At 42.6% G+C, this 13,461-nt stretch overlaps 1 protein-coding gene across 2 annotated transcripts in view; it reads right to left on the bottom strand.

Annotated features, from left to right (window-relative positions):
• Window positions 1-513: 513 nt before the first annotated feature.
• Window positions 514-13,461, bottom strand: part of E2F3 (E2F transcription factor 3) — a 37,484-nt gene continuing 24,536 nt past the window's right edge. Inside the window, exons 2-7 of one of the 2 annotated variants that reach the window (XM_071552951.1) lie at window positions 9,426-9,537; window positions 7,778-7,997; window positions 6,013-6,173; window positions 5,635-5,747; window positions 3,530-3,665; window positions 514-2,843 (exon numbers count right to left, since the gene is read on the bottom strand). In XM_071552951.1, coding sequence (XP_071409052.1) covers window positions 2,578-2,843; window positions 3,530-3,665; window positions 5,635-5,747; window positions 6,013-6,173; window positions 7,778-7,997; window positions 9,426-9,537 — 1,008 coding nt within the window. In that variant the 3' untranslated portion in view covers window positions 514-2,577. Of the gene's footprint in view, window positions 2,844-3,529; window positions 3,669-5,634; window positions 5,748-6,012; window positions 6,174-7,777; window positions 7,998-9,425; window positions 9,538-13,461 lie in introns of both variants that reach the window. The other variant, XM_071552950.1, reaches the window with a different exon arrangement.

Here is a 13,461-nt window from a genome sequence, read left to right on the forward strand (position 1 = left end):
CCCCATTTCTGTGATTTTATGGATGGCTCTGTGTGTCAAAAGGGGCAGCACCAACAGCAGAAAGGAAATACAAGTTTGTAAATATGAGACTGCTGGAGGTGACTCGAGAAAACAGAACTTTTCCAAGCTACTCTTTGGAAACTTTTGGAGAATTCTCAGTAGGAAGGTTGATCAGAACTGTTTTCATGTGATTTAATCCCAGACTAACACAATTTCTATGAAGTTTTCAAGAAGTCTGTTTCTAATTCATATGGGAGGAGAGGGGATAAATAAAAATAAACTTGTGTTATCCCAACCTTTGGGTCTCCCACTGTGTCTCTTTATGTGTGTCTTTTATTCTTGTTTCACTCTGGTTTAAAAAAACCCTGATGAACTTATTGTTGGCATGATAAAAAATGGGATTGAGACTGTCTGGTGTCAAATGAGTGTGAGCACAAATAATGAAAAGAGTAACAGGTTTCAAGAAACAGCACGACAGGCACCAAGAGGAATTCAAATAGGTGTACACAAATCTAAACTCTTTAAAAAATTCCTTTTTATTGATTCATTACCATACAAAATTTATTCAAATTACATCCATTTGAAGTGGTAAGATCACAGCTAGAGAACAGGTCACCCTCTCATAGATCTATTTACAAAACTCACCATAAAAGCTTTTTTTTTTGTTGTGTTTTTTTTCTCTCTTTTTGTTTTTTTACAGTATTTTACAGAGGTTTGTTGTTTGTTTTTTTTTAAACTAGCATACAATGCAAAGCTAAATTAGATTAGTATTTTGCCCAAGCACATTGGGACAAGTGTTTCATTTGTACAAAAAAAAAAAAAAGGTGGTCTGTGTTAATCTTCATTTTCTCTTCCCTCACCAAAGTGCCCCTTTGTCCTGCAAACTTTCCTGCTCACACAACTTGGACTTTCCTCTCCCACAAGACAAAAACTTTAAATACTACAATTTTATTTACAGATCCACATCTAAAAAAAAAAAAAACTCTTTTAAAAAAATTACAAACCAGCTAGAAAATATTCTGGCAGTGTTTACAAATTAATTCTATTGTACAAAACTGCTGGATAACTAAAGTGTGAGTTGAGAACACCCATCAAATTAAATACAACTGCTGAATGATCTATGCAAACATTTGTACATATAAACACACACTTAACACTGTTTAACAGCTCTTTAGGTGTTGCCCTTTATACATTTGTTATATTCCAAACCTCACACAGTCATACAGTTTCTTATTAGTACTGGGACTTCTTTGCCTTTTCATGTGTGAGCTTTGATAGCAGCAACTCAATGGTACCAGAAAACCTGCAGACATCATTTCCTACTACAGTACAAATAGGACTGATTTTCTGAGTATGTCAGATGAGCACAACAGTAAAGCAAACCAAAGGGTTGGTTACACAGGCATCATCTAATCAAAGTTACATTAATTTAGCCCAGGACATGGCAAAATATTTTACACGCTCAAGGAAAACAAAAAAAAAAATTATTTAAGACTTCTTAGAATCCCTCTGACGTTCAAAAAAATAAATATTGGTACTATACTATCCTAGCAAAGGTCTTCAAAAAATAAATGCAATTCAGTTGATGTGGTACTCACAGTCATGTACTTTGGAAAAAAATTAGTTCCATTTTGCTGGCGAGGAGAATTATAAAAAGCTGTAAGCAGAGGAAGAGAACCCACTGAGATAAATATGATATATATTGAACAAACAAAGCTTGGCAGAAGTGTTTTCCATAGAGGGAAAACCCCACAGTGCATCTTTAGTAGGCACTTAATGCAAAGCCCCACTCAGTACCACAAAAATTCATGTACCAGTTCTAATGCACGCTGGGGGCAGTAGAGTTGAACTGTGCATCTTCCTTCTGGTTTCAAAACAGCCACCAACAGAAACTGTTTTCACACACACACACACGCACAAGCAGTTTCAAAAATCTGTGATTACTACAAGAAGTGGCAGAACTTTATACTTTTCAATATTTGCAATATACACTACATTTACAGTGTATTTTGTTTTTTATTAAAAGCTTTTAAGGACATCAGTATTTGACCTCATAATGAGACATGTACACGGCTCAAAATGAGCATTCTGACAGCAATTCCAACATTCCCACCAGTAGCTGAAGAATCCCATCTCGCTCTGTTGCATCACTTCATATGGACGTTCACTGCACGTTGTGACACTCCTAAGACATGCATTCTCTGCAGAAGGCACGACCTGAAAGACTATTAAAAAAGGGTTATTTAGGACTAGAGCAGTTTGCTGAGCCCTTCTCCATAAGCCCACTTGTCATGGGGTGCAGAGACTGGGAGTGTGAGGGCACAAGTCCGTGGTCACCTGCCTGCCCCTGCTGACTCCAAGGCACTGGAGCTCAGGGGCAAGGAGGGCTGGGCTGTAACAGCCTCCACTTGCTGTTTGTAGCACTGCAGGGAGCATTCAGTTAAAATCTCAGCACTGTTCAGGAGCCTGGTTTGTTTAATAATGCTATTTTATGGTAAGGAGAGGACCCCTCTGAACGACGGCAGGTTTGTGGTTCCATTAAAAACAAGGTTCGGGTACGGAGAGCATTTAAGACAATCAGCTGTATATAAATTCATCCACCAACGAAGGGAGCTTCTCTAAATCATAAGCATCAAAGAGGTCACTGATGCCTTCTTCATCCCCAAGGCTCAGCAAATAGTCTTCCTGAAGCAGAGGAGGCAGCAAATTCACAAACGGTCCTTCAAAGTTTGAGGGAATTTGGTCCTCGGTCTGCTGTAAGAGGTTGGCTGGAGAAGCCAGGGGAGAGATTGTGGCCATATTCACCGAGCAGTCACCTTGTCCTGAGTTAGCAGAAGCCACTTCTGTAAGAGCAGGGAGAGAAAAGATGCAAGAGGTCACATTTAATCTCAGCAGAAATGTCAGACGCAGATCAAACAAAATAATCAGTGCACAAGAGCCCTTTTATAAAGTCAAGTCAATAAAAAAAACACCCTCCATGTAATTTCTGCCTTGTTCCTGATAAGTCACAAAGGGCTTCTCAAAAATCATCATTCTGCTCTCACCTCTGACGTGGCTATTAAAAATTATTTTACAAGATTTAAACAACTACAGAGGGGAAAATAAAGAAACACAGTGAGATGCCCATTTTGCAGTGGCACTCCCAGTCCAAAGTGAAGCCTTTTAGGCACCAGATGTCCTTATTAGTGACAGTGTGGCTGCATTTACCCACACACAGACTTCTGAGGTCAGTCTTCACTGCCACTGTCCTGTTTGAAAATGCAAAAGGAACAAAATTGTTTCTTCTTCAATGTTGCCAAACTCTGGTTACATAAGATATGCAAATAGGAAGCTTATTTGAAACAAGGGATACAAAGGAAAAAACATATTTCCTGCTATACAGACCAGAAATGCACAGGGAAAAGTTGATACTTCTTAGGAAAAGAAAGCAAAACAAAAAAAAAAAAGAGTTGGATGCCTAAAGTTTAAAATGAAGCCTTGAATGTGAGTTTGAAGGAAGGCCATCAGTGTTACAAAGCAAGAATTTTACCTTTGGAAATGGTTTTGGAAATATTTCCATTGTGGTCCTGGCTATAGGTTTTCATTGGACTGAGGGCATCATTTTCCTCTGGGCACAGATAAACTTCAATAGGTCCTTGAGTGCTGGATAAATGTATCAGTGCACTCTGCTAAAAACAAACATCAGTGAGGTGTTACAACAGTGAACACAACAGAATATTGATGATAACGAGGAAATTCCTACCAGCATGTCAGTGTTTGAAGACAGTTTTTACTAATCAAAAGAACCTGAAAAGAAACCCAAGCCTTTTTTTCACGATGTGAAAGGTCTGGCTGATGCATCTTGTAGACTAAAGACAAAATAAAAGCTTTTCCCCACTGTCTGTGGTGCATAAATCTCAAAAGGCCACCACCAGTTTGTGTGCTGGGTCATAATGAGGGATTTCTGAAGGATTGGATTCCTCACATTTTCTTACAACCACAACAACCTGGAGCATTCTGATGGAATGGAACAGTGGGATGCAAGTCACAGGTTTTATTATTATTCATAACAACAATATTGGATGTATTTGTGTAAATGTTTCTGCCTGAAAAGGATGCCAAAACATCTTTCCCACTCCCTCAACAGCCTTCAGCATTTATTCATACTGAATTCATGTACCTATGAGCAAGTTCAACTATTTATCAGGGAACATTTCCAAACAACAAAAAAACCCCACCCAGATGCCACTTTCTTCACCCCTCAAGGCAGTGATTTGGGTGGTGGTTCTGACTAACAGCACCTGATAATTCCTCCCAAAAAGTAACATTTTCCTGAATTTTGGCACACTGATGCCATAAGCCAACATGACACACACAGAAAATCTGCAAAGTTGCTCTTGGTGTTAGGATGGAAAATTATTAAGTGACTGTGGTTACAAATAAACCTTCTCCTGCTGTTTTGCATTGATAGTTTTTAGAAAACTGAGTGCAGGCATTCTACAGCTCCTTGCAGAAATGTCTCAAACACATCCTATGTGCCCTCTGACAAAATGGTCCTCACATTCTTTGCTTCTGACAGTTCTGTAACACAATAGGAGGCATCTACAACTGCAGAGAACACCAGCTGGACTGGGATTCCCTGGAGCAGAGAAAACAGTTTGGAGGACTCAGGGCAATGCCAGGGATAATTAGGAAGAAGGAGATGGGAAGAGCAGGAGTTGAAGAAAGAAGGTGCTCTGGAGTGACTGAGGTATGGAAAAAAAGGACACTGAAATGTAAGTGCAAATGACAGAAAGAAATAAGACTTTACTGCCTGAAGCTGAAAATTAAATGAGTAAGTTGGGTATAGAGGACAAGGGAGGTCTAAGCATTAACTTTAATGATTGTGTGCATCTCTCTCTCTCTGCCTGATTGCACTGAATTAAAAATCAAAGCCAAATGCCCAGGGGAAAGAAACAGGAAAGCAGGCAATGATAAGAGTACATATTTATGGATACTGATAAAAGATATCCTTTCCTCATTGCAGCAAAATGATTTATTCTTCCAAAACCTGCACCGAGGTTCAAAGGGGAAATTAAGGACACAGGAGAGAAACAAAACAAAAAAAGGATGGAAACCATAATGGGCCTAAGAAAGTGCAGAATAATCTTAGGAGCAGCAGTGACAGGGAAGCTGCTGAGTGTCAGCAGGTCTTGCTGAGTAACACAGAGGTGTGGACACACCACGGTGCTCTTTGGGGAGTCAGTCCCAGCTCCCCAGCTCTGGCTGCTCCTTGAGTGAAGAAATTAGGTACATTTTTAAAATCTCTAAACCAGTGGCTTGTGAAAACAATTCACATTTGCACGACGTATTTGGGTCTGTCCTAACAAGTGAGAATCAAAAGAAGTATCAATCAAGCAAAGATGATGATGGAAGAATGAATGGCAAGAATGTATCCTAGGAGTAAACCACCAATTTCTACAATAATTTTAATACTTCAGAAAGAAACACCCTCCACTAAAACACCTGTTTCAATAAATTAGGATATCAGTAAGATGAATCATCAGGACGCTTAAGGCATTGAGTTATCCACAAACTTTTTAATTAAAATAACATCTTGCTCCATCTATAGAAAAATTATGTATACCCTGGCAAAAAATGCCAGGTTCTCCTTACCTCCACTGGGTCAGGCACTTCAAGTCTTGTTTCTGGAGGAGCTTTCACAACTATAACAGTTTGGTCTTTAAGGCCACTAATTTTTCGAATATCTTGATATGTCACATAAGCCAATGTGAGCCCTGTTAAGGAATTTTCCAACCCACATTACAATACATTCAGATTATTCCAAGAGGCAGAAGTCTGAATTATTTTCCCATTTTCCCATAGCTATATTGCTCTTAGCCCAAGTTGAGTAACTTTTACATCAAAATTCACTCAAACCCATTGGTGAACTTATGAAATGCCTGATGATTTCTCTCCCATTAGGCAGGGGAATTCTGCCAGTCTTACAGGGCACAGCAGACTGAGCACCTCTGAGGGTTTGGGACAAAGGATATCTCTGATTCTCCGAGTCCTCTGTGAGCAGCTTGAGGTCCAGGGTGCAGCTCTGGATCAGCTCATCCAGTTTCTTCTCTTCCTGAGTCAGGTCAGTGACCTCCTTGGCCAGGCCCTGGCGCTGTGCCAGCATTCCCCCATCCTCGGAGAGGCTGCAGCCCCTGCAGGGACACAGACACACACACCCCCTGTCAGCACTGGGGGATGCTCTGGGAAAGGGGACAGGCTGGGCTTTCATAGAATCATAGAATGGATTGGGTTGGAAAAGACCTCCAAGATCATCAAGTCCAACTCTTGGTCCAACTCCAGTCCCTTTACCAGATCATGGCACTCAGTGCCACGGCCAAGCTCAGCTGAAAAACCTCCAGGGATGGGGAATCCACCCCCTCTCTGGGCAGCCCATTCCAATGCCTGAGCACTCTCTCTGCAAAGAATTTTTTTCTGCTCTCCAACTTCAATTTCCCCTGGCAGAGCTTGAGCCCATCGTGCCCCCTTGTCCTATTGCTGAGTGCCTGGGAGAAGAGACCAACCCCCAGCTGGCCAGAACTTCCCTTCAGGCAGTTCCAGACAGTGCTGAGGTCACCTCTGAGCCTCCTCTTCTCCAGGCTGAACACCCCCAGCTCCCTCAGCCTCTCCCCACAGCACTTGTGCTCCAGTCCCTTCTCCAGCCTCGTTGCTCTTCTCTTCTCAGTTGGGTTGGAAGAGACCTCTGAGATCAGCAAGTCCAACCCTTGATCCAACCCCACTGTGATCACCAGCCCAGGGCACTCTGTGCCCTGGGCTGGTGATCACAGTGGGGTTGGATCAAGACATGTTGGATTCTCTGCCCCTGGAGGTGTTTAAGAGGACACTCAGTGCCACATCCAGTCCCTTCTCCAGCCTCGTTGCTCTTCTCTGGCCCCGCTCCAGTCCCTCAAGATCTTTCCTGACCTGAGGGGCCCAGAACTGAACACAACACTCAAGGTGTGGCCTCCCCAAGGCAGAGTCCAGGGGAAGGGTCACTGCCCTGGGCCTGCTGGCCACGCTAGTTTGGATCCAGGCCAGGATCCCATTGGCCTTCTTGGCCACCTGGGCACACTGTTGGCTCCTGCTGAGCTTCCTGTCCCTCAGTCCCCCCAGGTCCCTCTGCCTGGCTGCTCTCCAGCCACTCTGTGCCCAGCCTGGAGCGCTGCATCCAGCTCTTAGTCTTTCCCACCTAAACCCACCCCTAGCAAGTCAATATAAACCATGCCTTCCAGAAAAAAGCATCTTTTTATAATGGCAACACTTTTTGGAATTGTCACCAAGACAGAAAAGTTGAATATCAGTTGGTTAAAACTTGGTTGTAATAATGCCAAGGTCATGGGTTCAATCCCCTGTGTGGGCCATTGACTGAAGAGTTGGACTCAATGATCCTTGTGGGTCCCTTCCAGCTCAGGATAGTCTGGGATTCTGGGATATTTCTAAGCACTTCCCAAACCTTTTTTTCCTAACAACACCCTCAAAAGCCAAGGCAGGCAGTAGGTAGAGACAGACACCTAAAAACTGACTCCACCTGCAGAAGTGAAGGAGTTAACCCAGAGTTCAGACAAAATGTTGCTTTCTGATTTCCCTGGCAAATGTTTTTAACATGCTTTTCTTAAGAGAAAAAGCAAATTTTGGTGGAAGGCATTTTGGATGATTCCTTGAAGCAAAGTGTTAGAATGGAAGGTGGGAGAAGAAAAAACTGCTGCAGAGTGACAGTGGAACGAGCCAGCAGGGGTGGAAAGGGCTAAGGAATACTCACATCCACTGAATGTTGTTTTTGGATTTTTTCTTAATGAGATGGATGCCTTCCAGTACATTGGTGATATCGTAAATCCTCCTTTTTTGCACCTTGAGCACCTCTGCTGCTCTGTTCAGATCTAAGACCCCATCAGGAGACTGGCTCAGCAGCTGAATGAACTTCTTTGTCAGGAGGCCAAGGGATGTATCATAGCGAGTCTTTTCTGAAGGAGATTTTGGAGCTTGGAAAGAAAGCAAAACAAAACAAAACAAAGTTAAACCAGTTTTTCTCATTTTGGTTCTGAAAGCAGCACCCAGAAGTGAAAGGATATATATTACAGGTATTTCTTTCAGTTTTACCAAAGAAATCTCTCAAACCTCTGCATTAAGAAACAACTTACCACTATGTATTCATTTGTATTTCAAGATGTACTTTTCCAAAAGTCACAGGTACATGAGCAAATATATACATTTTTTAAAATGCAAATATTTCCATTAGCTTGACAGGTATATACACCAATGCTCTGCTTAGGCTTTCACTATGTGACCTTAGAGCAGGGTGGTTGGTTGATTTTTCTGTTTGTCCTTTGGGGTTTGGAATAGAGGAGGAGGATCAGAATGATAAGGGCAAGAGGCTACTTGACCTTCCTGCAAAGTGGCACGTGCTCCTCCTCATGCACCATGTTCTTTCTGCAGCCTTATCAACCCTGCAGCACCATCCTAGGCACCAAACAGCACTGAATTTGTGTGAGAATCCAATTTAAAATAGACTTCATTTGGTCTAATGAAGTGCAGTGGAATTAAAACAACTGTGGTTGTTTAACTTCGATGCTTTAACTTTGTGTCTTCAACTAATTTCACTTTTCCCATCTGCCTCAATAGAAACGAGCAGAGTGGTGGGGAGGAACAAGCTCATACCCCTTTGCATCTCCTGCTCTCCCACCACTCCCACCACTGCCCCAGCCCTCTCCTTTCCCCTTTTGCCTCCCTCTGCCAGCCTAATTCTCCTGCTGAAATCCTCCAGACAACATAGCAAGGCTACAGCTCCAGCTGCTGGTGCAAGAAACCCTCTGCCCAAGGCAATGCAGATGTGCCAAATTAGCACTCAGAGGAACAGGCAGCAGCAGGAATTGTCTGTCAGACTGCAGGGACAGAAGGCAGCTCAGAGCCCACAGAGAGCATTTATTGTGCAGCACTGCTGGGGCACAGACACCACTCTTTGCCCATCCCTGCCCAGGGAAAGATGCCCTGGCTCCCAGCTGCTCTAAGTCCAGCAGGGAAGGAGAAGGCTGGCCTGAGGAGCCTGGGCTTATAATAACTGTGTGTTTGATCCCATCACAACACCTTCATTCACAGATTCATGGAATGGATTGGGTTGGAAAAGACCTCCAAGATCACCAAGTCCAACCCTTGGTCCAACTCCAGTCCCTTTACCAGATCATGGCACTCAGTGCCACGGCCAAGCTCAGGTTCAAAACCTCCAGGGATGGTGAATCCACCCCCTCTCTGGGCAGCCCATTCCAATCCCTGAGCACTCTCTCTGCAAAGAATTTTTTCTGCTCTCCAACTTCAATTTCCCCTGGCAGAGCTTGAGCCCATCATGCCCCCTTGCCCTATTGCTGAGTGCCTCAGCATCTGCCCCTCTAAGCATCCCAAGGTCACACCCTTACTTTTGGGACTATCTGGACTTCTTGTTGCAGCTCTTCCTTTCCCCTTTGGAGTCTTCAGTCCTTCTGCCAGATACTGGTGGCCGCTTTCTCCGAGCTCCAGCCTTCGTTTTGCCTGTCAAAAAAGCCAATTTTTTTAATTGGTGGAATGTCAAGAAGTGTATTTCACCTTATCAAACACAGGGTTGGGGCTGTAGCAAAGGCAGGCAGTGGGGAATTTTCAGTACAGGTTCACAGCCCACATGAATCACCATGGCATCTCAGTATTAACTGGGATTCTAAAATGGACTTAAAGATGTCACTCTCAAAGGGTAGGTTGATGAGGTTTTTATTTGAAAATCCAGTAATTTTTTTTTTAAATTTGAAAAGCTGAGTGACACCTGCATGGGGTATTGTCCAGACCTTCTTACAGAGGGATGAAAGATTCTGACCCTCACTTGAAATCATTTAGAAAAACAAAGACAACCAGTCTCTGAAGAGCACACTTGTATGAACACACAAAGCTGCATTTCTCTGAAAAACTCCTTGTACCCACCTAAGTTTGTGCACAGGTAATATCAGTGCAAGTTATAACTTCAGTGTTTGAAAGGATGGCTTTGAGAGGACTTTCCATCAGTGAAATACAAGCCATGACATCAAGAGCAGCACTGGACAACTCTTGTCCTCTGCCCCTCAGTAAGTTCTGTCCTTATGCAAAGTTCAACCACCACTTTTATTTCCCATTAAGTACCACATGTGCATTAAAGCTGCCTACACAAAAGCAAGGTGGAGGAAAAGGAATATTAGAAAGGTGATGCCTGAAAATCAGGTAAATGTTGCACCCAGCTCATAGCAAAGCTGTGCATATTCTGAATAATGAACATAATTAATGAAACTGTTAAACTATGCAACACAAACTGCAATGAAAACCAGCACCAATATGAATTCTGTTCCTAGACAGAAACACAATATACCAACTTTGGAAACAATTCTACACCCAGCCCTGCCACTCAGGTTACTGAAATGAAATCTGGGGGTACTTGTTATCCTAACAATAGAAAGGACATCACCCAGAAGACAGAGGAAAAAGAAGAAAAAGAAGTTTTGTGCCTAATGAAGTTTAGACAAGTAACTGCTTCAGAAGAATGTTGTTTATTCAGTTAGGGAGAGTAACTCAGAGTAACTCAGGGTACTTTATTTGCTTGTTTGCCAGACTCACCCCAAAGGGTTGGATAATATTCTGCTCCCCAGTGAACCAAGACAAAACAACACACCCTGCTGTGGACTTGGAGACAGATATTTCTGTATTGTGGATTTGTCTTACACATTTCACTTCAGGTCTGTGACCAAGAGAAGGCTCTAAAAAAATGTATTTTCTATGCATTTATTTATGGTTGGCTACCTCACATCTTTGTATTGGACTCTGCTTGCAAACCTCAAACATATTAAAAGGCAAGTTAAAGCACATAAAACTCACACCAGCCCACGGTGTAACAGCATGAGCAGAGCACTCAGGCCACTCTTCTCTACATCGTGTGTGAAGGGGCACAAAATTCATTGGTGGTAGAGCAAAATTCACTTTATCCTGCATTCCTCTAACCAACACAGGCACCACACTGGTGGCAGCTCCCAAAAGCCTGAAAAACACCTTTGCTCTGCTCTGTAATCCAAGGACACAGATTTTAGAAAGGTCAACTGTTAACAAAAGCATCCAGCTAATATGTTTAGCCAAGGTAATTGGATTAAATTAAGATTACAGCCATTCCACAGGGAGAAATGCATTTCACACTTTTTTAAGTAAGTGTTTTTCCACCCTGAGAACTAAAAGAGAAAAGGAAGGAGGGGTGAAAAGGGAACAATCCAGGGCGTGGGAAGACTGGGCCAAAGGGATACAATTAAAGATAAAAGAGAATCTCAAAACCAGGTGTAAGAAGGAGGGGCAATGCTTAAAACTTAAAATCCAGAGATTTGCAGCAGCTCTTTCCATCAGAGGAGAAACTTAGGCTTGGACTATACATCAAAACTTGTTGTCTCAACTTGTTTGAAAGACACAAACAACAGCATTTTGCCTCTGCTTTTGTGGTTGAAGACTAATAAGTTTCTCCCATGAACTTCAAATAATCCGAGGGAACCCAAACAGCATCCCTGGCTGCACAGAGCAGAACAAACCTGGCTGCATGTGCCCCTCACACACGTATTGCCAACGTGCTCCTGTCAGCCAGGGCACAAAGCAAGCACAGAGCAAAGTACTTTAGAAGAGTTTAAAGGATCTTGATCATCACCAACAGGCAACTTTAGCAAACTGAGGAATGTTTCATTTCAAGCCAGATGTTCCACGTCACTCTCTTCCCCTTCCTGTTTCACAAACTACACAACTGATGAGATGCAGGACTGAAGTGGTGCTTTCTCCCAGTTTCTTCTTTCCCCAGTTACAGACCAAAGAGTTTCTAGTGCCTTTTTCTTTGCAGGATCCTGGGGTGACTCACAGTTTTTCTCTTCCCATCTCCACAATTATTCTTAGTGCTTTCCCCCATCAGGCTTCCCTTTGGGAATCTCAACATCTGTGCTTAGGAAAATCAGCACAATCAGTGAACCTTTAAAAGAAATATCTTGCATAACTCATTTCTGCCAGAGCACTGTAGCAATTATTGTATTATTATGTAAATAATATTGAACTACTTGTACAAATTAGTACAATTTGTGTTTATTGGGTTGTTGGGTCAATCACAGCATGCACAATCTGACACAGCACGTGGGACCTGCCAAGAGGTAACAAGCCAAAGGATGCCAGGACAAAACATCCCAATGCCAAGGAGAGACTGAGAGAACTTCTCAGTGCCATCAAACCTGAGTGCAGGAAATGGGACTCTGACTCCTCAGAGGGCTGGGAGAGGATCACAAAACACACAGGGCAATCAGGCAGGTAAAGTCACAAACTGGTACATCCAGCAAGGGATAGAAAAGTAACAGGAGAAGCACCTCGTGCTGAACCAGACACCTTCCCAAGCCCTTGGTCAATATGTAATAATTGTGCCATTAATGTTTTAACTCAAGTTTCTGTTCCAATACAGGGCAATCCCTGGTATAGACACAAATACAGCTCGATCCACTGATCAGTGCAGAGCACTAAAAATCTCAGGGATTAACTTTGAAGAGGATGTTGGAGGCAGGGATGCTCCAGAGGAGTAGAAAAGGGGCAAAGGTACTTTTCATTAATTGAAAAAAGGGGTAGAAAAGGTGAAAAGGAAAAAAAACCCCAAAAGTCAGAGGATTACTTTGGAAGAGACAGTGCTAAGCATTAGGCAGCAGCCAGCACAGGGGGTTTTAGGACAGCAGAGCCCTCTGTGGTGAGCAAACAGCAGCAGCTTTTGAAGATTCCATCACGTCCAACCAAAGCCTCACCTTCTGCAAGAATTGTATTTTTAAGTTTGAGGGAAGAAGCAGTGAAATATCCTCTAATTCTTTCCAGTGATAAAATAATGGAGAATAACTTTGAAACTATAATTATATATAAACTATATGAAACTATAACTAAAATTAACTATAACTATAATTATTCCTGCTGGATGTGTCTCTCAGCTGTGCCACTGCACACAAGTTGGTTGCACTGCTCACAAGAGACACACCTAAGAAAAATCACATTACCTGTGCTACCTTCTGAAAAGCCTTTGTCTCAAATATTCCTGCTCCCAACAGGCTTCAGCAAGCATGTAAAACTTGAGAGAAGGATGATCCAAGTTGGACACATTCTATCACCTCCAAACCCTGAATTTAAGAACACTTGGAAAAGTGCAGTCAGAGCATCTTCATCACAAACATGAAGAGCAAAATTCCATTTCAGTCAGAGCACCTTCATCACAAACATGAAGAGCCAAATTCCATTTCAGTCAGAGCATCTTCACCACAAACATGAAGAGCAAAATTCCATTTCAGTCAGAGCATCTTCACCACAAACATGAAGAGCAAAATTCCATTTCAGTCAGAGCATCTTCACCACAAACAGGAAGAGCCAAATTCCATTTCCAAGTGGTGTCACAGCTCTTGGGTCTTCCCAGGCTCT

The sequence above is a fragment of the Pithys albifrons genome, chromosome 4 (genome assembly GCF_047495875.1).
Source record: "Pithys albifrons albifrons isolate INPA30051 chromosome 4, PitAlb_v1, whole genome shotgun sequence".
Classification (NCBI taxonomy): domain Eukaryota; kingdom Metazoa; phylum Chordata; class Aves; order Passeriformes; family Thamnophilidae; genus Pithys; species Pithys albifrons.